The following is an 18,769-nucleotide window of genomic DNA, read 5'->3' as shown; positions in this document are numbered from 1 at the left end:
GTTGCCAGTTGCCATTATAATTATTTGAATTCTGTAAAACAGATTGCTCGACTTCTAGACTTGTTTGGTTCAAAATTTGAGAACTTACAAAATTGGTTGGGCTTTTGCAAAGTGCTGTATTATTTTGATGACAAAATGCATATTTCCTTTTAGGATGACACCTATATTGAAAACAAAAATAAATAAAGCTGATCATTTCAAGGCCAAAGTGTCAACACTCTCCCAAATAAAAGTAATTAAGAATATCCAAGAGCGTCTTACCAAGAATAAGAATTAGATGGATATGTTTAAAGCATCTTGCTTTGGACATCTTATTAATATCTAACATTTACAAATTTCTAGTACCATTAGAGAGGTGCATTCCAATGATTTTTCTTTATGTCGTTTAAGGTGGGGAACAAGGTAAGTAGATTTTCTATGGAGGAGTTTGGTCTAGTTACTGGTTTAAATTGTAAACCGCTTTATAAACCCAACGCAGACAATGTGGATGATGATGGCTATGCTAGATTGTATGAAGAGTTAATGAATGGTCTTGAAAGACGTACCACCTTTGAGTTAGAGCAATTGTTCATGAATTCCAAATCAACCGATGATTGAAAAATTGTAAAGCTTACTATGTTGTACTTTTAGAGGCTATTCTCCTTGAACATATATGACACATGGACAATTTTGAGGTCTTTAATAGTTATCCTTAAGATCGTATTTGTTTCATGAAGACTTTAGAAAATTTGAAAAAAGCTATAGTAGATCGTGTAAGAATACATAAGAAGAAGATTATAGAAGACACAAATCACAAGAACGAGGCATACACCCTTGCTGGATTTCCAATGGCGTTTCAGGTAATCAGTTTCTTTTAAACTTTATCATTTAATTAAATAGCAAATCATTATTTTCCTAGCAATTTATTATTATGTTAACTATATAAATATGGGCTTACCAAGCAATGTCCAATTTTCGCGAAGAGTTTGCCATGCATAATAAAAATACGATTCCTCGAATTCTTAATTGAACTGTATCGCGTAATGTTCAATATAATGAGCTCCTGAAGTACATTTTCAATAATAAAAACATGTGATTTATAAGAGTGCAATATTAATACATATACATTATTTTGAAATTATTTTATTTTACTAATTTTATCATATGTTTTACATAGGTTACTATATTTGAAGAATTGCATGCTAGCCTACCTAGTGAGAAGGAACAAGATTATATAAGTTGTTTTTACAATAGTGATTGGCATGAAGAGGTTGGTGAAATTAAAATTGAAAATGGTGATGAATCAGGTAGTAATTCTGGTGACATCCAGTCAAAGTTTAACAATAGTGGTGCAATGGATAATTTTAAATTGAGCTCGGCCTCTCTTAGTAGTACGGATAAACAAAATATGAGAAACAAAATGGACAACAAAAATAGTGAAAAGGTAAGAATGTTGCCTCTTAATATCAATACAAATTTAATAAAAATTTTCTTGAATATTCAATTTTCTTTGTAGGATGGTATGTATTCTGCAAGTCTAAGCAACCATAATTTTAACATACATTATAACAATTGCCTGGATAAGATAGAAGTAGATGTGCAGAAAATGCAAGTTGAGGTTTCCCGTATTGGAGGCAAGATTGATAATCTTGAATGCAAATTTGATAAAATAATTAAGCTAATTGAAGATTTGAAATCTACGCAGCCTAAAACTTTTAAAATGAGGTAAGAAACTACAAAATTTCAGTACATATAACAAAAGAAAATAACTTAAGAAATCTTTATATGTTTTCATTGTAGGCAACTTACAACGTCAATGACAATTTTGATGTCACTCCTGCAAGAAACATCATGGAAATGACATTAATTCATGCTTCAAACACAAGAGGTGATAATTTGATCATCATACCATCTATACAAACTCCAGGTGTACAGCAATTGACAAACCCAGCTCTTAAAGTTTATGTCAGAAGGAAGAGAGTTAGGAAGGAATCCATTTACTTACGTTCTTTATATATTGACCCACTAAAGAAGCCTCAGATGCTAGTTGCCTTTGAAGTTAAACCATCGATTGAGGTAAATGATAGACTTGCATCAGAGAGATAGGTGACACAAGCAAATAATGTTGAACCGTAAGGTTTCTCTCTTTATTAATTAAAAAATCTTATAATTATTAGTTTATAATTTTATAATTTATAAAATTATAAACTAATATTGTATGACGGTTGATTTAGAAATTTTGTGAAATGACTTGTTGGCATAGTGATAGAAGTTTCTTCCGAGATTTGTACGAGTCAGGCGAGTGGCTGAGCAACTTGGTATTTTTCTAGATTTTCTTTTAAAAAACCCAATAAATAAGTTATAATTATTAGCCACTCATCACTTGATTTTTGTTTCTTCATATATGGTGAATAGCACATGGATGTCTTTTGCTATAAGCTAAGATTGGTCATGAGCAAATACACAACTCCCCATATACAACCTTGTGCTGTTATGAACTCTCATTACTCATAATGTTGTCGATACATTGATTTGCATCATTAGTACTTGCAATGTTACTACTTGCAAGAAACTAATTTTGCTTCTAGGCATATAAGTATTATTAGTGGTTGGCTCAATCTCATGCTCATTCATGGGCCCTATATTTTCTTGTGGTAAATCAAATCTAGGAGCAAAATGTTTGGGGCTAATCTCACCTTCTCGATTACTTTCCACGACTTCATTGAAAAATGTTGATGGCATAAATGTTGGATAGGCCTAACTTTTCTCTCACAAGCTATTCAAATGTTGGTTATCCTCTCCATTCAAATTTGCTTGCAGTATTGGAGTAGTTAACCTACGTTGATATGTGACGCGAATAGGTGTTATGTATACAATACCACCAAGATTTTCATGCAAAAAGAATTGCATGTCATCATCTGAGATAATTTCCATAGGTAGCACCAGATCTGTTGAATTGGCTTTGAACTTCATGATAATTTTGTACTCTAAAATGCTAATTCTAATAGTCTGAGCTACATTTTCAAGCAACTGGGATTATGTCGAAGAAGAATGCACTATTATTCCTTTTGTGGCTAAGGCATTAAACTTGTATTCATTGCTTTAATTAATCCATTCACTATTGAATAAGACAATAATGTGTACCATATCCATTTACCTAAAAATCATGTGATGACATAGTAAAATTATTAACAAAAAAAGCTGTTAAAAGTTCCAAACTTCTATGCTTTAGTTCTAAAGTTCTAGATTTATAAACTTAACTAGAGGCCTAGAAGTCTAGAAGTCAAGAATGCGATCTATAACCATTAATCAAATGAATTCAACTATTACAGATCAAACACCACAAATGTCTTAAAAAAAGATAAATAACATGTATTTTTAACTATAATCGATCACATTTTACCAAAAAAAGGCTCAATAACAATAGCCAATACTTTTAGGTAGTGTTTATATTTTGGATTGGAGTGAGAATCTTGAGGAGTGGGAATCCTAGGATTGATAGTGTGGAGTGGGAGTGAGAGTATGTTGTTTACTTACATTGGAATGGGAGAATAGAATTGAAACCAGAATCTAATTTATGTGTTTACATTGTCTTGGATTGTGAGTAAATAGTTTTAAATTATAATTTTACCCTTATTTAAAGAATTATAATTTGTAATTAAAAAATTAATAAAAAATAAAATAAATATTTTATTATATTTGTAAATTAATAATAATTATTAATATTCTTAATTATGTAAATCATAATTTTTTAATTAATTTTAATTTAAATTATGTGAATAAAAATTATTAATAATAGCAACACAAATGAAACATTATTATTGATAATATAGTAAAAAATTAATATTTTTTTAGAATAAAATATTTATTATTATTAATTAAATAAATAATTAATATTTATTAAAATTAATGTTCAATATTATTATTTTTAATGAATTTAATTTATAAAATAATATAATATTATTATTTAAATAAATATAATATTTATTTTTATTTTATTAAATTTAATAAAATAAATATGTTTATAATTATTATTTTTAATAAATATGATATTATTTATTTATTTTAATTATGAGGGTAAAAAGGGAAGAGGGGGGAGTGGATTCCCACTCCCACCTCCCCCCATGGGAGTGAGAATCCCACTCCTCACTCCAAAATTAGGTGGGACATACGGAGTGAGAATCCCACTCCCTCTTAAAAATGGTAAGTAAACAGTAAACACTGAAGTGGGAGGAATCCACACTCCAGTCCACACTCCCACTCCAGAAAGTAAACAGAACATAATTTTAAATAAACATCAAAACTAACCCTTATGATAAATATTAAAGACAATGTAGCCTCTTTCAAGAGCATGCAGCTTCATACAGCAGCAAATATGATGTATAAAGATTGTGTTGAAGAATTTCTTGAAACTGTTTGAATTTTTTTGAGGGAAGGTGATGATTTTAATAAGTGTTTGATAACATCTTAAGAGTGTTGGGTGCATACTTTTGTTGGAGATGATAAGGGTATTTTAGACTAAAGACCACCAAAATGTCATACACACTTAATTGAATAAAATTGTCATGTGTCTGTAAACTGTGCATGATTTTATCATATTTAAATAAAAATCCCTTAAAATGACAAGGCTCGTGTTTACTACTGCAAGCGCATCTTATGCCCTCAGCATAAAATATACAGTACGTACCCAACTAAACTAGGATGCCAAACATGCCCTTGATGCAACTTCCTTGTTAGTGCAAAAAATTTGTCTATACTAATCTTTTATTACTAACCCCTCATCTCATAAACAATGTTAATGGCTGAAAATCATTATCATAGATTATATTTATTGAAGTTTCTCTATCGTGTACTGGCACTCGAAACTGCTGGGCTTGTAATCTAATGGCGCGATTTGGACTATGCTTTTTTCCATCTTCAAATTGTTTGATCTCCTGAGATATTTTAATAAAATTTTTATTTTAATCTTTTTTTCAAATATTAGAATGGGTGTCAATATAGCACTCGAAATTTCCAAAACAAGACGAGGCAAAAAAAAAGAAAAAAAGAATAAAGATAGCGTGTGATTTTGTGAAATAAATGAATGGCTCACTTTTTTATGAAAGATTAAAAACCTACCTGCCACAAATTGGTGCCTTGTGCAATTTTATTATCACATAGAATCACACTACTTTTGTTATATTTGGTGCCACCTGTCCATTTTTAACCCCAAAAAATGTCATCAATTTCCACGTGTATCTCCTTGGAACCTTTAGTGTCAGTATTCCAGATCCACATATCACATGATCTGGCCTGTCCCGGAGCGTGCCACGTGTCCCTTCGACAGAGCGAGTACTATTTATTTTCGTACTCTTTAACATTTATGCGGTACTCATACTCATACGTAATGAAACTTCGTCCGCATTGCGAAATTTTGATTACAAAAAGTAAGATAGCATTAATTTATCAAACTCTCTTTGAATATGAAAAACATGTGGTTGATTTTTTGGGGGAAAAAAATATTTGATGGTTTTAAATAATTAAAATCATTTTCAGAATTAAATTAGTAATTTAAATCATTCTCATAATAGTGTTTGATTGATGCTTTTATTAAAGTAATAATATCGCTGATGCCACTTGCTTAAGATGCTGTCTCCAATAATTTCAATTATCAAACGCTATTAATCTAATTAAAAGTTTCTCCCCATTGTAATACCTGATTAAAAAAAATAAGATAGCATCACTCCACACACGCTCTTTAAATATGAAAAACACGTGATTGATTCTTTTTTTAAAAAATATTTGATGTTTTAAATAATTAAAAGTTATTTTTAAAATTAAAATAACAATTTAAATAATTCTTTGATTGATGCTTTTAAATAATTGTCATAATTCCCCCAATTTAAATGATTGATACTACTTCTAAATTTTATTAGATAAGCCCACAAATGATGTGGTTATCTATTTGTACCACCTAACTCCTTTCCATAATATGAAAATTGTTCTTTTGAAAGATGGATACATTAGATTATATTACTTTATATAAATCATATTTGCATCCACAACCAAAAAAGTCTCTTAAACACAATTTTCTTTTTTTTTCCCTGAAGATGATCATTATCACATTTTTCAATCACAATAAACCTAATTACGCCTATTGGCCCCCATGATTCTCATAATTTCTATCATTGTATGTGAAAGCCTTTACCCTCTCCTCCCTAGAGACTTAAAAAGAATCATGATATTTCTAGTAATTTAAAAGGCCAAATCCAAAACTCATCATTCCTAAAATTAATATTTGTTAAAAAAATTTGTATCTCTTCTCGTCTAAAATTGCACCCGTTAAATGAAATTTTTAAATCTTTTTCGAATTGAACATTATTATCATGGTACGTCTGTCTCATCTAATCTTTCTTAATTCATCTAAATCCTTGTTTTTCTAGATACATATTATTACGCCTGTCTCATCTAATCTTTCTTGATTCATCTAAATTTTTGTTTTTCCAAATACATATTATATAAAATATTACACTTTTTCTTCTAGAAAACATTTTTTTATATCCCCATATATGGAAAATTTTCACTTGAACAAAAGCTCTCCGAAAACGACCCCTTTCGATTTTCCCCGATCGCAGCCACAACCAGTGACAATAATCAAAGGCGGCTAAAGCCTGAAGCTTCCATAGAAAAAGGAACCGGACAAAACCCAAGAGAGAAAACAAAAATAAATTAATTAAAAAAAAAGAAGAAAAATGCCAAAGCTATCGGTCAGTTGACTTCAATCTTTTGCACATGAGATGGAAATGGAACAGTGGGCACTTTGGATGACTCATATCTCATAAGAGAGAATCGAATTTAGGCCGAATCATATAAAGTATGCTAAGCCTTAGTGCGCGCGCTGTAGCGTTGTTGTGTCTGGCGGTGAGGATAAAAATTCATTCTTAAGGTTTTTTTTTATTATTTTTTTCAGGTGCATATGGTCGAACACTTGGTGGGCACTTCTGTTTTTGGAATGTACTCTTCAACAAATAGAGGGAAAAAGGGAAAAATTAAGAACTTTATTTTGTTCGTGTGGAATCGATATCGGGATTGGGATTCTATGCCGTGTTTAATTTGAATTGGTTGATTCCTCTAACGAATTATTTTGATAAATTCAGTAGCAGTATTTGGCGGCAAAAGTATCATTAATTATTGGAAATGTGATACCGTTATTAATTATTTTGGCATTTTAAAAAGCCAATGATAATGTTGAAAATGCTCAAAACTAGAATACAAATCACAACCACACATGTAAAATTATAAATAATAAAAAAATACGTTATATCTTAGATTATGTGATTATAAAGATTTATTCTATCTTAAAAAAATTCTATCAAACAGATTCTTCTAAAAAAGCATATAATTTCTTTTTTATCATATTTGATAGCATGGCAAGAATTATTTTTATCCTAACGATTAAATCATTAAAAAGAAATTTTTAAGTCTTAATTTGGTTATTGACTTAAATAAGAAAAATGTACTTAATTTACTATTTATGTTTGATGTGTATTTTTTTTTTAATTTAAGTTTTAATTTTGTGTATCGTAAGAGTAAACATTTTTTACTTATGGTCAAAAGTCCCGACCTCTCTTTCTTTGAGTCGATTTTTCGGTTTAATTTTAAATATTCTCTGGAAAAACTCATAATATACACACATAGCTTACTGGTTTAGTGATGGGGGAAAGCTTCAATTAGAACAAAAAAGATAATTTATTACTATAATAAATTATAAAATTAATTATTTTTACTATTAATTTCCAGATTTAACGCACAAGACGTAAGGAACCGTTGACCGCGTTACAGTAACGGCACATGAAAAAAAAAAAAAAAAAATCGTTTTACAACAAACGGTGGAAGCAAATCCTCAAAAGATCGGTCCATTTTCTCTTCTCTTTATCTCTGGAGCTGCGGCGCGGTAAATAACATCACTCGCCACGTCATCACTGCGTAGGTTCCAAACAATCACCGCCACGTGTCCGTAGCCCCTCCCCAGCAGTCAGCTGTCTCGAGCACCAGAAACCTGGAAACCTGAACCCTCGGTTTGTTCGTTCGTTAGTTACTTAGCGTCGCGCTCTCTTCTCTTCGCTCCGGGCTTTTGGCGATTATAGAGTCCACACTCTCTCCTCGTAAAAAAAAAATAATAATAATAAAATAAATAAAAATGCAAAATTAATAAAAAGAGAACTCGCTTTCTCTCTCTACAGAGACTTTCTGTTTTGCTTTCGCTCTCTAAATTAAATGGCGTGTGGAAACCCTAGCTGCCTGGCACGAGTCGACTGCCGCCTTTGCCATTTCGAGTATTAATTACAACATGGAGATGCAGAGGTAATTTTTTTTCATATTTTAAAAATCAGTTTATTTGATATACGTTTTTTTGAGAAACAATTTTTTTTTAAGTGATTTGTTTTTGTTTTGTTTGAAAGATAAAAAAAAAAAAAGAAATTTTCATACGTTTGGCTTCGTAGGCTACGTGGAAATGAATATAAAAAGTTGTTATGTGTTCAAGTGATTGGTATTAGTATTGATTTGGTGTTTTGTTTTTGCTGTGAATGATGAAAATGGGGAAAGTTGTTTTATTTTGAATAATTTTTTTGTTTGCTAGTTTTCTTTTTGAAGCTGTGAAAATGGTATTATTTAGCTTTATTTTGTTGAAATGGAGTACTAAGTGCTCGAATTCTTAAACTTTCAGGGGTGAGGAGATGGAGGTGGTAGATTAGATTATTAGGTTCTTGAAACTTTTGTTTTGTTTGGAGAGGGGTTTTGGTTTTCTCTAGAGGTGTATTTGACTTTGGAATAGGTTGGAATATTTGAATTTTGAACAAACAGTTCATAATTGGGTATGGCGGAAGACGGCCTACGGATTGGTGGGCTTTCTTCTGGTTTGGCCTTGATATTGAACGGTGATGATGGAAAGGATAATTCGTCGAAATCACGTTTCGTTTCCTATTGCGATGATTTCGGCCATCAGTCTGTGGAGCAAACCCTTGAGTATATATTTGGTCTTCCCAACAAATCGCTTGGTCCTTTGACTTGTCCGGTTGACAACAATTTAATCCGCTCTATCATTAAGAATGATTTCTCAAAATGTTATTTGAATTCGGATGCTGTGGTTGCTAACAGGGATGGGATAGGTATTCTTGAAAATGGAAGTGGGCCCCATATTGTTGGTCTTGAAGAATCCAGCATTTGCGGGGATGTTCGAATTGCTAAGCTACCTTTGCTGGTTGAGAGCTTGGCAATGTTTAGTAGTGCAAGAGCTAATGTTTGTGTTTGGAAGGGGAAATGGATGTACGAAGTGACTTTAGAGACTTCAGGGGTACAACAGCTTGGATGGGCAACTCTTTCCTGCCCATTCACTGACCATAAGGGTGTAGGTGATGCTGATGATTCGTATGCCTTTGACGGGAGAAGGGTTAAGAAATGGAATAAAGAAGCAGAGCCATATGGTCAATCATGGGTCGCTGGTGATATCATTGGATGCTGTATAGATTTGGATTCTGACGAGATTTCATTTTATAGAAATGGTGTTTCACTTGGAGTAGCTTTTTCTGGTATCCGCAAGATGGGGCCCGGATTTGGGTATTATCCAGCTGTCTCTCTTTCTCAAGGTGAAAGGTGTGTGCTGAACTTTGGTGCCCGCCCCTTTAAATACCCAATCAACTGTTACCTTCCCCTTCAGGAATCACCACCTGTAAATGCTTTTGCCGCCCAGTTGCTCCAGTGCTTATCGAGACTGTTAGGAATGGATAAGGCTGAGCGTTCTTCAGTTGAGAAATCCAGGAGACTGAAGAGGTTCGTCTCACTTGAAAAAATATTCAATCCTGTTTCTCATGGGATATGCGAGGAGTTCTTCTCTCTGCTTGAAGCAGATGCAAGAATTATAGAGTATGTTGGATGGGGTATACTTCTGTCATTTATGATGGAGGTATTTGGACTGCAGGTGCCACATGACTATTCCAGTCTGGACAGAGTTGTTGATGTCTTTCTACAATTTCAAGGATCACGTTCGATTTTTGAGCATATCATACAGGCACTTTCCTGTGGTTGCAAAACAGCTTCAATGGTTCTGACAGAATGCCCATATTCAGGGTCATATCCTTACCTTGCTTTGGCATGCCATATCTTAAGACGGGAAGAGTTGATGGTCTTGTGGTGGAATTCATTAGATTTTGAATTCATTTTTGAAGGATTTCTGTCAAGGAAGAGCCCTAATAGACAGGATCTTCAGTGCATGATCCCTTCTGTTTGGTGGCCTGGTTCATGTGAGGATATATCCTATGAAAGTAGCATGATGTTGACAACAACTGCATTATCTGAGGCAGTCAGCAAGGTATGCCCTTATTCTGCAGAATGAAGTTCTAACTTTAGTGTTTCATAATTTTTGAGCTATGAATGACTTCATGTTTTTGAGGCCTTTGCTACCATAGATTTTATAACTGGGAAGATGAACTTCAAATTAGTGTTCAGTTTTATAACATCATTTTTAAAGTGAATAGTGAAGTATGCAGATATTAAGGTATTCTTGCAAAGCGTCTGTGAGACAAAAACACACATTTACTCTTGGTGCATATAATGTTTTTACCAAACTATTTCAGATGTTTATATCTGTTGAATGCTTTTTTGAATTCATATGTTACACAAGTGTAGTATTTGATATAAAAACTTGTTTCTTTGGAGGTTACTTGAATGGCTCGTGTGGGGGCAACATTAGTTGAATTATCTTTACATTGGGGTCTAGTTGTTTGTATTATCATTTTTATCCACTGCTTAGAACTCTTCCCTTTGTCAAGAAAACAATTTGTAATTTTGCAGATTGAGGAGAAGCATAGAGAGCTATGTCTATTAGTGATACAATTCATACCACCTATTTCACCCCCACAATTCCCGGGATCTGTGTTCAGGACATTTATACAGAACATTTTGTTGAAGAACAGAGGAGCAGATCGCAGTTTACCACCTCCTGGAGTTTCAAGTAACTCTGTTCTTGTTTCTTTGTATACTGTGATACTCCATTTTTTGTCAGAAGGGTTTGCCATAGGTGACACATGTAGCTGGTTGAAGAGATCTGAAAAAAATGGTTGCAATGTTGGTTTTTTGCATAGAGGTGGTCAACAAAGCTTTCCCATAGGGTTGTTTCTTAAGAATGATCTTCTTCGAGCTGACATTTCCAGGCTTGGCGGATCATTTAGTCATCTATTGAAATCTCACCCTGTAGATGATCAAGATGCTGAAGTGATCCGGTGGGAGGAAGGCTGTATGGATGATGAAGAAACTAGAGTGTGTCATTTATCTGAGCACAAACCATGCTGTTGCTCCAGTTACGATGCTGAATTTGTGAGAAGTTTGAAGTATCCAGTTAGAAATGCAACTAAAGGTTCTCGGGGCCATTGCAGCTCAGTGCCTGAAAGGTCTGCACATGTTGCTGCAGAGTGTAGTACAGGAAGTTTGAATGATGAGATAGCTGATAAACCTAGCACCAGTGATCAATCTGAATCTGACTTTGGTTATCATCCAGTACGGCACACGATGACTGTACTGAGAGAGAGTAATATGTCTGCAGCTACACTGAAAGAGGAGGAGCTTCTGGATGCATTGCTGTTGTTGTATCATATTGGTCTTGCACCGAACTTTAAGCAGGTGAGGTGATTGTGGGGTAAAAACTTTCTCAAAATTAATATTCAGTGTGCTCTGTTTTCTATTAAAGTTTTTAATTCTGTTATGTTGTGCTTTTTTGTTGCGTTGGATCTTACTGATTTTTCAACCTGGGTTTTATATGAAATTTGTAAAAGTCTGAAAAGAAGATGCAGTGCGAAAGTAACTATATTACAAAAAGCTGGAATAATGAATTTTTCAGACTCTCTCCTTTTTGCATTTCGTTATAATGTTAGCAATTGTTTCAGACCCTTTATTTACAGTTATCACCGACCATACTTGTGAATTTGAGCATGTAGTGATGTGTTGTGCATTGTTTTTAAGAAAAATATTACTGGGACTTAAAAGCATACAGAATGTTATGGGTGCATTTGTTTGTGTCATACCATTACATCTTGTGTTATTTGAGAAAAGAGAAGCATAATTGTTTGTGTCTATACACCAGAGGAGGAGCTTGTGATTAGTGGGTATTATATATGTGAAATGGGCAGGAAATCCTGGAATATCTTTTGCTTCTTTATATTTGTAATTTCAATAAAATTTTATTCTTTGTTCAGTTCTAATATTTGTCTCCGAGTTATGAAGTTGGAATTTATTTGCTGCCTGTGATTATGTAATGCTTCTCATCAATGTGAACTTAAGTTTCTTAAACTTTTCTGCATTCTCTGTTGGAAATTTGATTACACATGTAATTGTTGATGGGAACACGGTTCGGAATACAGAATAATGGTCCCCTTTATGATTGGATGACAAATCTGGAACCGAAGTTGAGAAGATTCAGCTAATGAACTACTGCTGAGTGTCATCTTTCAAGTAGCTGTTACAGTGTGATGGCTCTAACATAGAAAGAAAACAATCCATATGTGTCTATAACATAGAAAGAAAACACTGTCTGTGTTTTCTAATTCTATCTTCCAAGTTTGTAGGATTTGCGATGTTTGAGTTAGATTTTTTTGAAAAGCTGGGGAATTGTCTGTTTGAATCTCCTCAATCAGTCATCTTCTTGGAACAATTTTTGTTGTATTTCTGGATTTTGCTTAATGGGCCGGTTTGCATACTTCACATCCACCTGCATTTTTGCTTGCTTTGTGCATTGCTCCAAATATTGTTCAGGCAAACAGTTTTAAACTGGCAATTTTTTTATTCACATAGACCTCATTTTTTTTTTCTGATAGTTGTATTAGATCTAAAAGTAGTTCTTCCTTATTGTAGGCATCTTATTACATGTCTCATCAGTCTCAGTCAATATCTCTGCTGGAAGAAACTGATAAACAAATAAGAGAACGAGCTTGCAGTGAGCAATTAAAGCGGTTGAAGGAGGCTCGTAATAACTATCGTGAGGAAGTTATTGATTGCGTCAGGCATTGTGCATGGTAAGATGACCAGGAGGAATAGCTTGTAAAGTTGACTTAGTTTTCTCACATCTGTTGATGATTTAAGATTTTCTGTGCTGAGCTATAGGTTCTCTGATGAACTGATCAACAAACAGATCTAGGAGTGTTTGCAAGATGTTATTTGTTTATCGTTCTTCAGAATTTCTTTACCCATTCTGTCTGTAGTGTGGTTTTGCCTGGTTTTGGTCATATTAATAATCTACCATTTAGATATACTGAAGTTTTAGGTGCTTAAGAAGTTCTACAGTTTTATGTCACCGTATAGCTTCTAGAGGACTATTACTGCACTTGGTAAAGCTTTGTTGTGCTTCTTTGACCAGACGTGCTTATTTATTGCATTCTGTGTTCAATGTTGTATTATGGTGTCAGTTTTATTTTTATGGAGGAATTGCTTTTGTTTAAATATGTAAGTGGGATCAATGCAATTCCAAATTTATGTTTTATTCAGTTGGTTTAAACCCCACTTGTTAATTGCTTGCTAAATAAAGTTTAAGAGAATTCATTGGAGGTGACAAACTTCATTATGTTAAAAAACTGTTTTTTTCCCTTCTCAGTTGTACCCTGGCCAAGTGCTATCTGATTGCCTAGTCATATGCTCTTTTAAACAAGTAGCAGTTCCCTGCCAAGGTCTGTAGACCATGTGTTGAGCATTTCTACCGTTGTCATTGTCATTTCTAGCATTTTTCCCTCCATATGGTAGGCATCTTTTATATTTATCACTAAATTATAATGAAGAACAGTTGGAAAAGTGGTAAGAGCTTTGCATTGTATGAACTTGTTGTCCGTATGATGTTGTTTTATTCAGTTTTTTGACAATCTTGAAAGTTAAGTTTTCTGGGAAAAAAACTCGATTGAAACTTGCGATTTCTTTTCTGGCTATGAGAATTGTGTTTAATTCATTGCTTGTCTATGTTCTTAATTTCATTTTGTCCCTTTTTCATACCTGTACAGGTATCGCATTTCTCTATTTTCTCGGTGGAAACAAAGAGGCATGTATGCAACATGCGTGTGGGTTGTGCAGCTACTTCTGGTTCTTAGTAAAGTGGATTCGGTGTTCATTTATATCCCTGAATTTTACCTTGAAGCACTGGTAAGCTTTTCTTCTTGTATATGGTTAATTAAGTAACAAGAAACTATATGAAAACCATCTCCAACGAGAGTTTATAGTATGTATACATGTGCATTTAGACTTGTTTATGATCAAATAGCATGTCTCTTCCTGGATTTCACTTGCTATGACTGCTCGAATTAGATCAAACAGATGCAGTCTGTAGTGCATTTTGACAGAAATGTTTACAATTTCTGCAGGACATTATGGAATTAGTTGATGCAACTACAGAGTGAGATTTTAAGTTATGAATAAATCTCTGTTCCTGTTTTTTCGTGTCATAGCATTCAATCCTAATACAGGCTGTCGGTACATTATTCTGGCTATATTTTTTACTTGTGTCACTTTTCTGCTTTTGATTTTGTAGGCATGTGTGAATACAAAGCTCGGTTTTTTTTGGGGGGGGGGGGGCGGGGCAGTAAATGCTTTTCTGGTGTTATTAGTTTCATATTTTTGGAGCCAAAAGTATGTCGAAAATTCAGAAAAAGGAAATTGGGTTCTAGATGTTCTTCATATGGTTTTGAAGAATGAATTTTTATTGAGTCAGGTTTACTGAAGCATTTTACGTTTTTGGTTTGAATGTGGTGCTGTATCATGTCTACAATGTTTTGTGTTTTCTGCGCTGTTCACTTCTATTTCATGTTTAGTGAGTTTTTATTAACTAATAACTTGATGACACTGTCAGGTTGACTGCTTTCACGTCTTACGTAAAAGCGATCCTCCATTTGTTCCTTCTACAATATTTATCAAGCAAGGACTTGCTTCCTTTGTACGTCTCATCCTTAATCTCCCTGTTTTGTTTTTATTCTTGTTTTATTATTATATTTATGTGCGGTTTACTCCTTTTATGGTGTATTTAGTATTTACCAAGACACAAAGCATTATGAAAAATATGAACATGTGGGTTTGTAGGGGATTTCCATAATCTGTTGCTGGATATTGGGTAATGGGAAGTAAATGTTCGAGAATTCCATAATGGAGTTTGTTCGGTCATAAATTTTATCACTTCAAATAACTGTTCTCCTTATGTCAAGGCTTTCTTATAAAGCACAATGGATTATCTTTTGCATCGTACCATGGCAAATCAACCTCTGGCCTTATCTTCAAACACTTTACCTATTTTATCATGTTTATGTCATTGAATCAAAGCCAACTTTTCTGGATTTATTGTTCTCGTAGCAAATTAAATTTTACACCCTTCTGCTACCTTTATGAAAATACTTAATACAATCAAGAGGTTGAAATGTATTCTTTTCCTGTGATTTGGTCCTTGAGTGACTGAAGGGATAGTGAACTGGCCAGATTTTTGGGAAACAATTGTTTGCCTTTGCATTTAGCAGATCAAAATGTAAGGGAGCACTTCTTAATTGAGAGAATGGTTTGTCTCATATAATTTATCTGCCCACTTCTTAAGTTTTCTGTGTCTATTAGTAAGACAAGTAAGCTGCTGAATGCTTCATTAATTCTTTGTAAAAGGTTAGGTTGTCATTTAATAGTACTAATCTCTACCATTTTTGGTTATCAGAGATTCAGCTGCTGCTTTTTACTGTTTGTGATGTTTAAGATGTCCGTACTATCCATGGCTTCTTTCTAATATATGCTTTGCTCAAAATGTATTCTGCTCTGGGGTTCTGAGCTTGAGATTTTTGTTGATTAGGTCACTTTTGTGGTTACCCACTTCAATGATCCAAGGATATCAAGTGCAGATCTGAGGGATCTTCTTCTGCAATCTATATCGGTCCTGGTTCAGTATAAAGACTATTTGGCTGCTTTTGAGAGCAATGAGGCTGCTACTCTTAGACTTCCAAAGGCGTTAATTTCAGCATTTGATAATCGATCCTGGATTCCAGTAACTAATATTCTTCTGCGGCTGTGTAAGGGTCATGGCTTTGGTTCCTCAAAGCATGGAGAATCGTCATCATCATCAGTTATTTTTCAGGTGAACAATGGACCATTTCTTATTGCTTGTTTCTTCATCTTTTGTGTACTATAACTTCTGACGGTTGGTCCTCACTTGCCTTCAGAGACTGCTTCGTGAAGCTTGTATCAATGACGAGGGGCTATTCTCAACTTTTCTCAATCGTTTGTTTAACACGCTCAGCTGGACGATGACTGAATTCTCAATTTCCATTCGAGAAATGCAAGAAAAATACCAGGTATGATAGTCTTTACCCTCAAACACAATTAATCATAGAGCAATGAATTGTTAATTTCATGTCACATTCGCTCAATTTTTTGTTTTTAGTTTCTTCAAAACCTTGGTAAGACAACCAACTTCTGTTTTCTGCAATACTTGTGGCAAATAGTGTGTAAAGGGATCCATGACGATAGCATGAGAGGCATGTGATTTGGTGATAAGATCTGCGAATGAGGAATTACAGTAAAATGTTTGACGAGAATATTCGGCAAGTATTGACGGATGATTAATTGATGATATTATGGCTATATTACTAAATCAAGTGAGAGACGCATGGTCTCCTTGCACCATATCAACTTAGTTATGCAATTTGGTCTTCCTGATTATTTTAATTAATGTGGCACCATTGTTAATTACTGGACTTTTGTCAATTATTATATTGATGACTTGGGATGAAGATTTTATTGCTCATGAGTACTGTGATTTAGTCTGGCATTTATTAGTTGTACTGGTTGTTTTAACTGTGCTGTTATCTTGTGGTTTTGTTATTTTAATTAGACCGAAGCTATTTGCTACGCAATATTGTTTATCAATTAAATTATAAAGCTACTCTATCTTAATCGGCTGAATAGCTTATCACAGAAAGGATATATAGAAAAAGCTCAAACCAAACACATAGGTAGGAATGCGTCCTTGCTCTGATCTGGGGATTGGCTTTACTGTTATTTTCATTTCTATCTACACACAAGTAATATGTTACAGAAAATCTATACAAAAATTGATACGTAAATGTAACAGAATAGTGAAAAGTTCTAGTTTGTGGCCTTTTTTCCGAAACCTCCAGCTCCACCCATTTTTCTGTCTTGATCTTTTGTAATTGTTATCATATGTTCTTTTGCAGGTTTCTGAATTTCAGCAAAAGAAATGCTGTGTCATTTTTGATCTCTCATGCAATCTGAGTAGGGTTTTGGAATTTTGTACCCATGAGATCCCTCAAGCATTCCTGTCAGGAACTGATACAAACCTCCGGAGGCTAACAGAATTGATAGTTTTTATTCTAAATCACGTTACTTCAGCAGCTGATGCTGAGTTTTTTGACTTGTAAGTTCTTCTGCTAGTGAATTGAACTCATGGCTGCTTGTTTTTCCTCGATATTTGGTACTATTTTATTTTTTTTCCCGTCACTCATTATTCCTGTCAATATATTGTGTGGTGGTATTTACAATTGATTACCTATTGATAAGCCGCTTTTAAAGAATTTATTCATGGCTGGTTGATTTTTATTAAATTTTGATCATCTGCTTTATGGTATGTTATTTTGTAGGTCACTAAGACGACATGGTCAATCTTTAGAGAAAGTAAATCGAGGCATGATATTAGCCCCCCTTGTAGGTATCATCTTGAATTTGTTGGATGCTAGTGCAGAGTCGGAATGCGGAGTCCAGAACGATGTTGTGGCCGTCTTTTCAAGCATGGACTGCCCGGATACCATTCACTGTGGATTCCAGTACTTACTGGAGTATAACTGGGTTAGTACTCGTCTCTAATATCTCGCATTCCTAGAATATATTATGATTTGTATGCATGTGCATTAAAATCCCTTATTCTTTGATTACATTTTGCGTGCTGACTTGTTCTTAGAGAATCCCAGATTATTTTTGGTTTCGTATATTATTTTTTGTGCCTGCTTGTGTGTGTTATTTCGTGTATAATTTTTACTCCCCGACTTTCTAATGCTTTTACTGCAGCTTACTATTTTTTGTTTACTTCCAAACTTTCACACTCAAATTCAATTTCTTTACCTTCCTTTTACCATAATCTTTTACCAGGCTGGATCATTTAGAGGAGATACATATCTTTCTAAACTAGGACAACTGGAGTGCTTCTTGAGCCTCGTTCTTTGCCACATTGAGGCTCAAGAAATGGAGAGAACAAGATGTGGGAGAGAGACAGATGCTGATGATGGCATGTGCTGCATCTGTTATGCAAGTGAAGCAGATGCACAGTTTGTGCCGTGTTCCCACCGGTCCTGTCATGGCTGCATAAGTCGGCATCTTCTAAATTGCTTGCGATGCTTCTTTTGCAACGCCACAGTCCTCGAGGTTGTCAAGGTGGACGAGAAAATTGAGTAAAAAATTGTCCTGTCCATTTTTGGTCTCTGGCATTATCCCACTGCCCTGGATTCCAAGCTGGTCAGCGTCAGATGAATGGTTGCAGATTAAGCTTGAACTCGGGGATTCATCCTTAAACAAAGATAAAAATGGAAAAGTTTAAGGGAATTGATGATGATATATTCTAATTAAAATTCTCCAACTAGAATCGCATGATTATATCTGTGTAGTGTGTAATAGCAAAGGGGGTGGGAAAGATGATCAAGAATTTTTGTAGGGGAAGTTGAGGGCATTATTCTGTAAATATGAGATGTAAATGGCAAAAGAAATATTATATCTCTTTTCATTTTCTCTCTCGCGGACTGTAAAT

At 34.0% G+C, this 18,769-nt stretch overlaps 1 protein-coding gene across 1 annotated transcript; it reads left to right on the top strand.

Moving 5' to 3' along the window:
• The first annotated feature begins 8,017 nt into the window (after nt 1-8,017).
• Nucleotides 8,018-18,745, top strand: LOC102631448 (E3 ubiquitin-protein ligase RKP). Its single transcript, XM_006493783.4, has 11 exons — nt 8,018-8,322; nt 8,687-10,327; nt 10,810-11,634; nt 12,862-13,022; nt 13,995-14,133; nt 14,837-14,920; nt 15,809-16,090; nt 16,176-16,307; nt 17,190-17,389; nt 17,613-17,817; nt 18,118-18,745. Exons 2-11 carry the CDS (start codon nt 8,837-8,839, stop codon nt 18,418-18,420), a joined length of 3,822 nt encoding a protein of 1,273 aa, XP_006493846.1. The 5' UTR covers nt 8,018-8,322; nt 8,687-8,836; the 3' UTR covers nt 18,421-18,745.
• Nucleotides 18,746-18,769: the final 24 nt, after the last annotated feature.

This window comes from Citrus sinensis, chromosome 7 (genome assembly GCF_022201045.2).
Source record: "Citrus sinensis cultivar Valencia sweet orange chromosome 7, DVS_A1.0, whole genome shotgun sequence".
In the NCBI taxonomy this organism is placed as follows: domain Eukaryota; kingdom Viridiplantae; phylum Streptophyta; class Magnoliopsida; order Sapindales; family Rutaceae; genus Citrus; species Citrus sinensis.
This window is presented reverse-complemented; position numbering and strand designations above follow the sequence as displayed.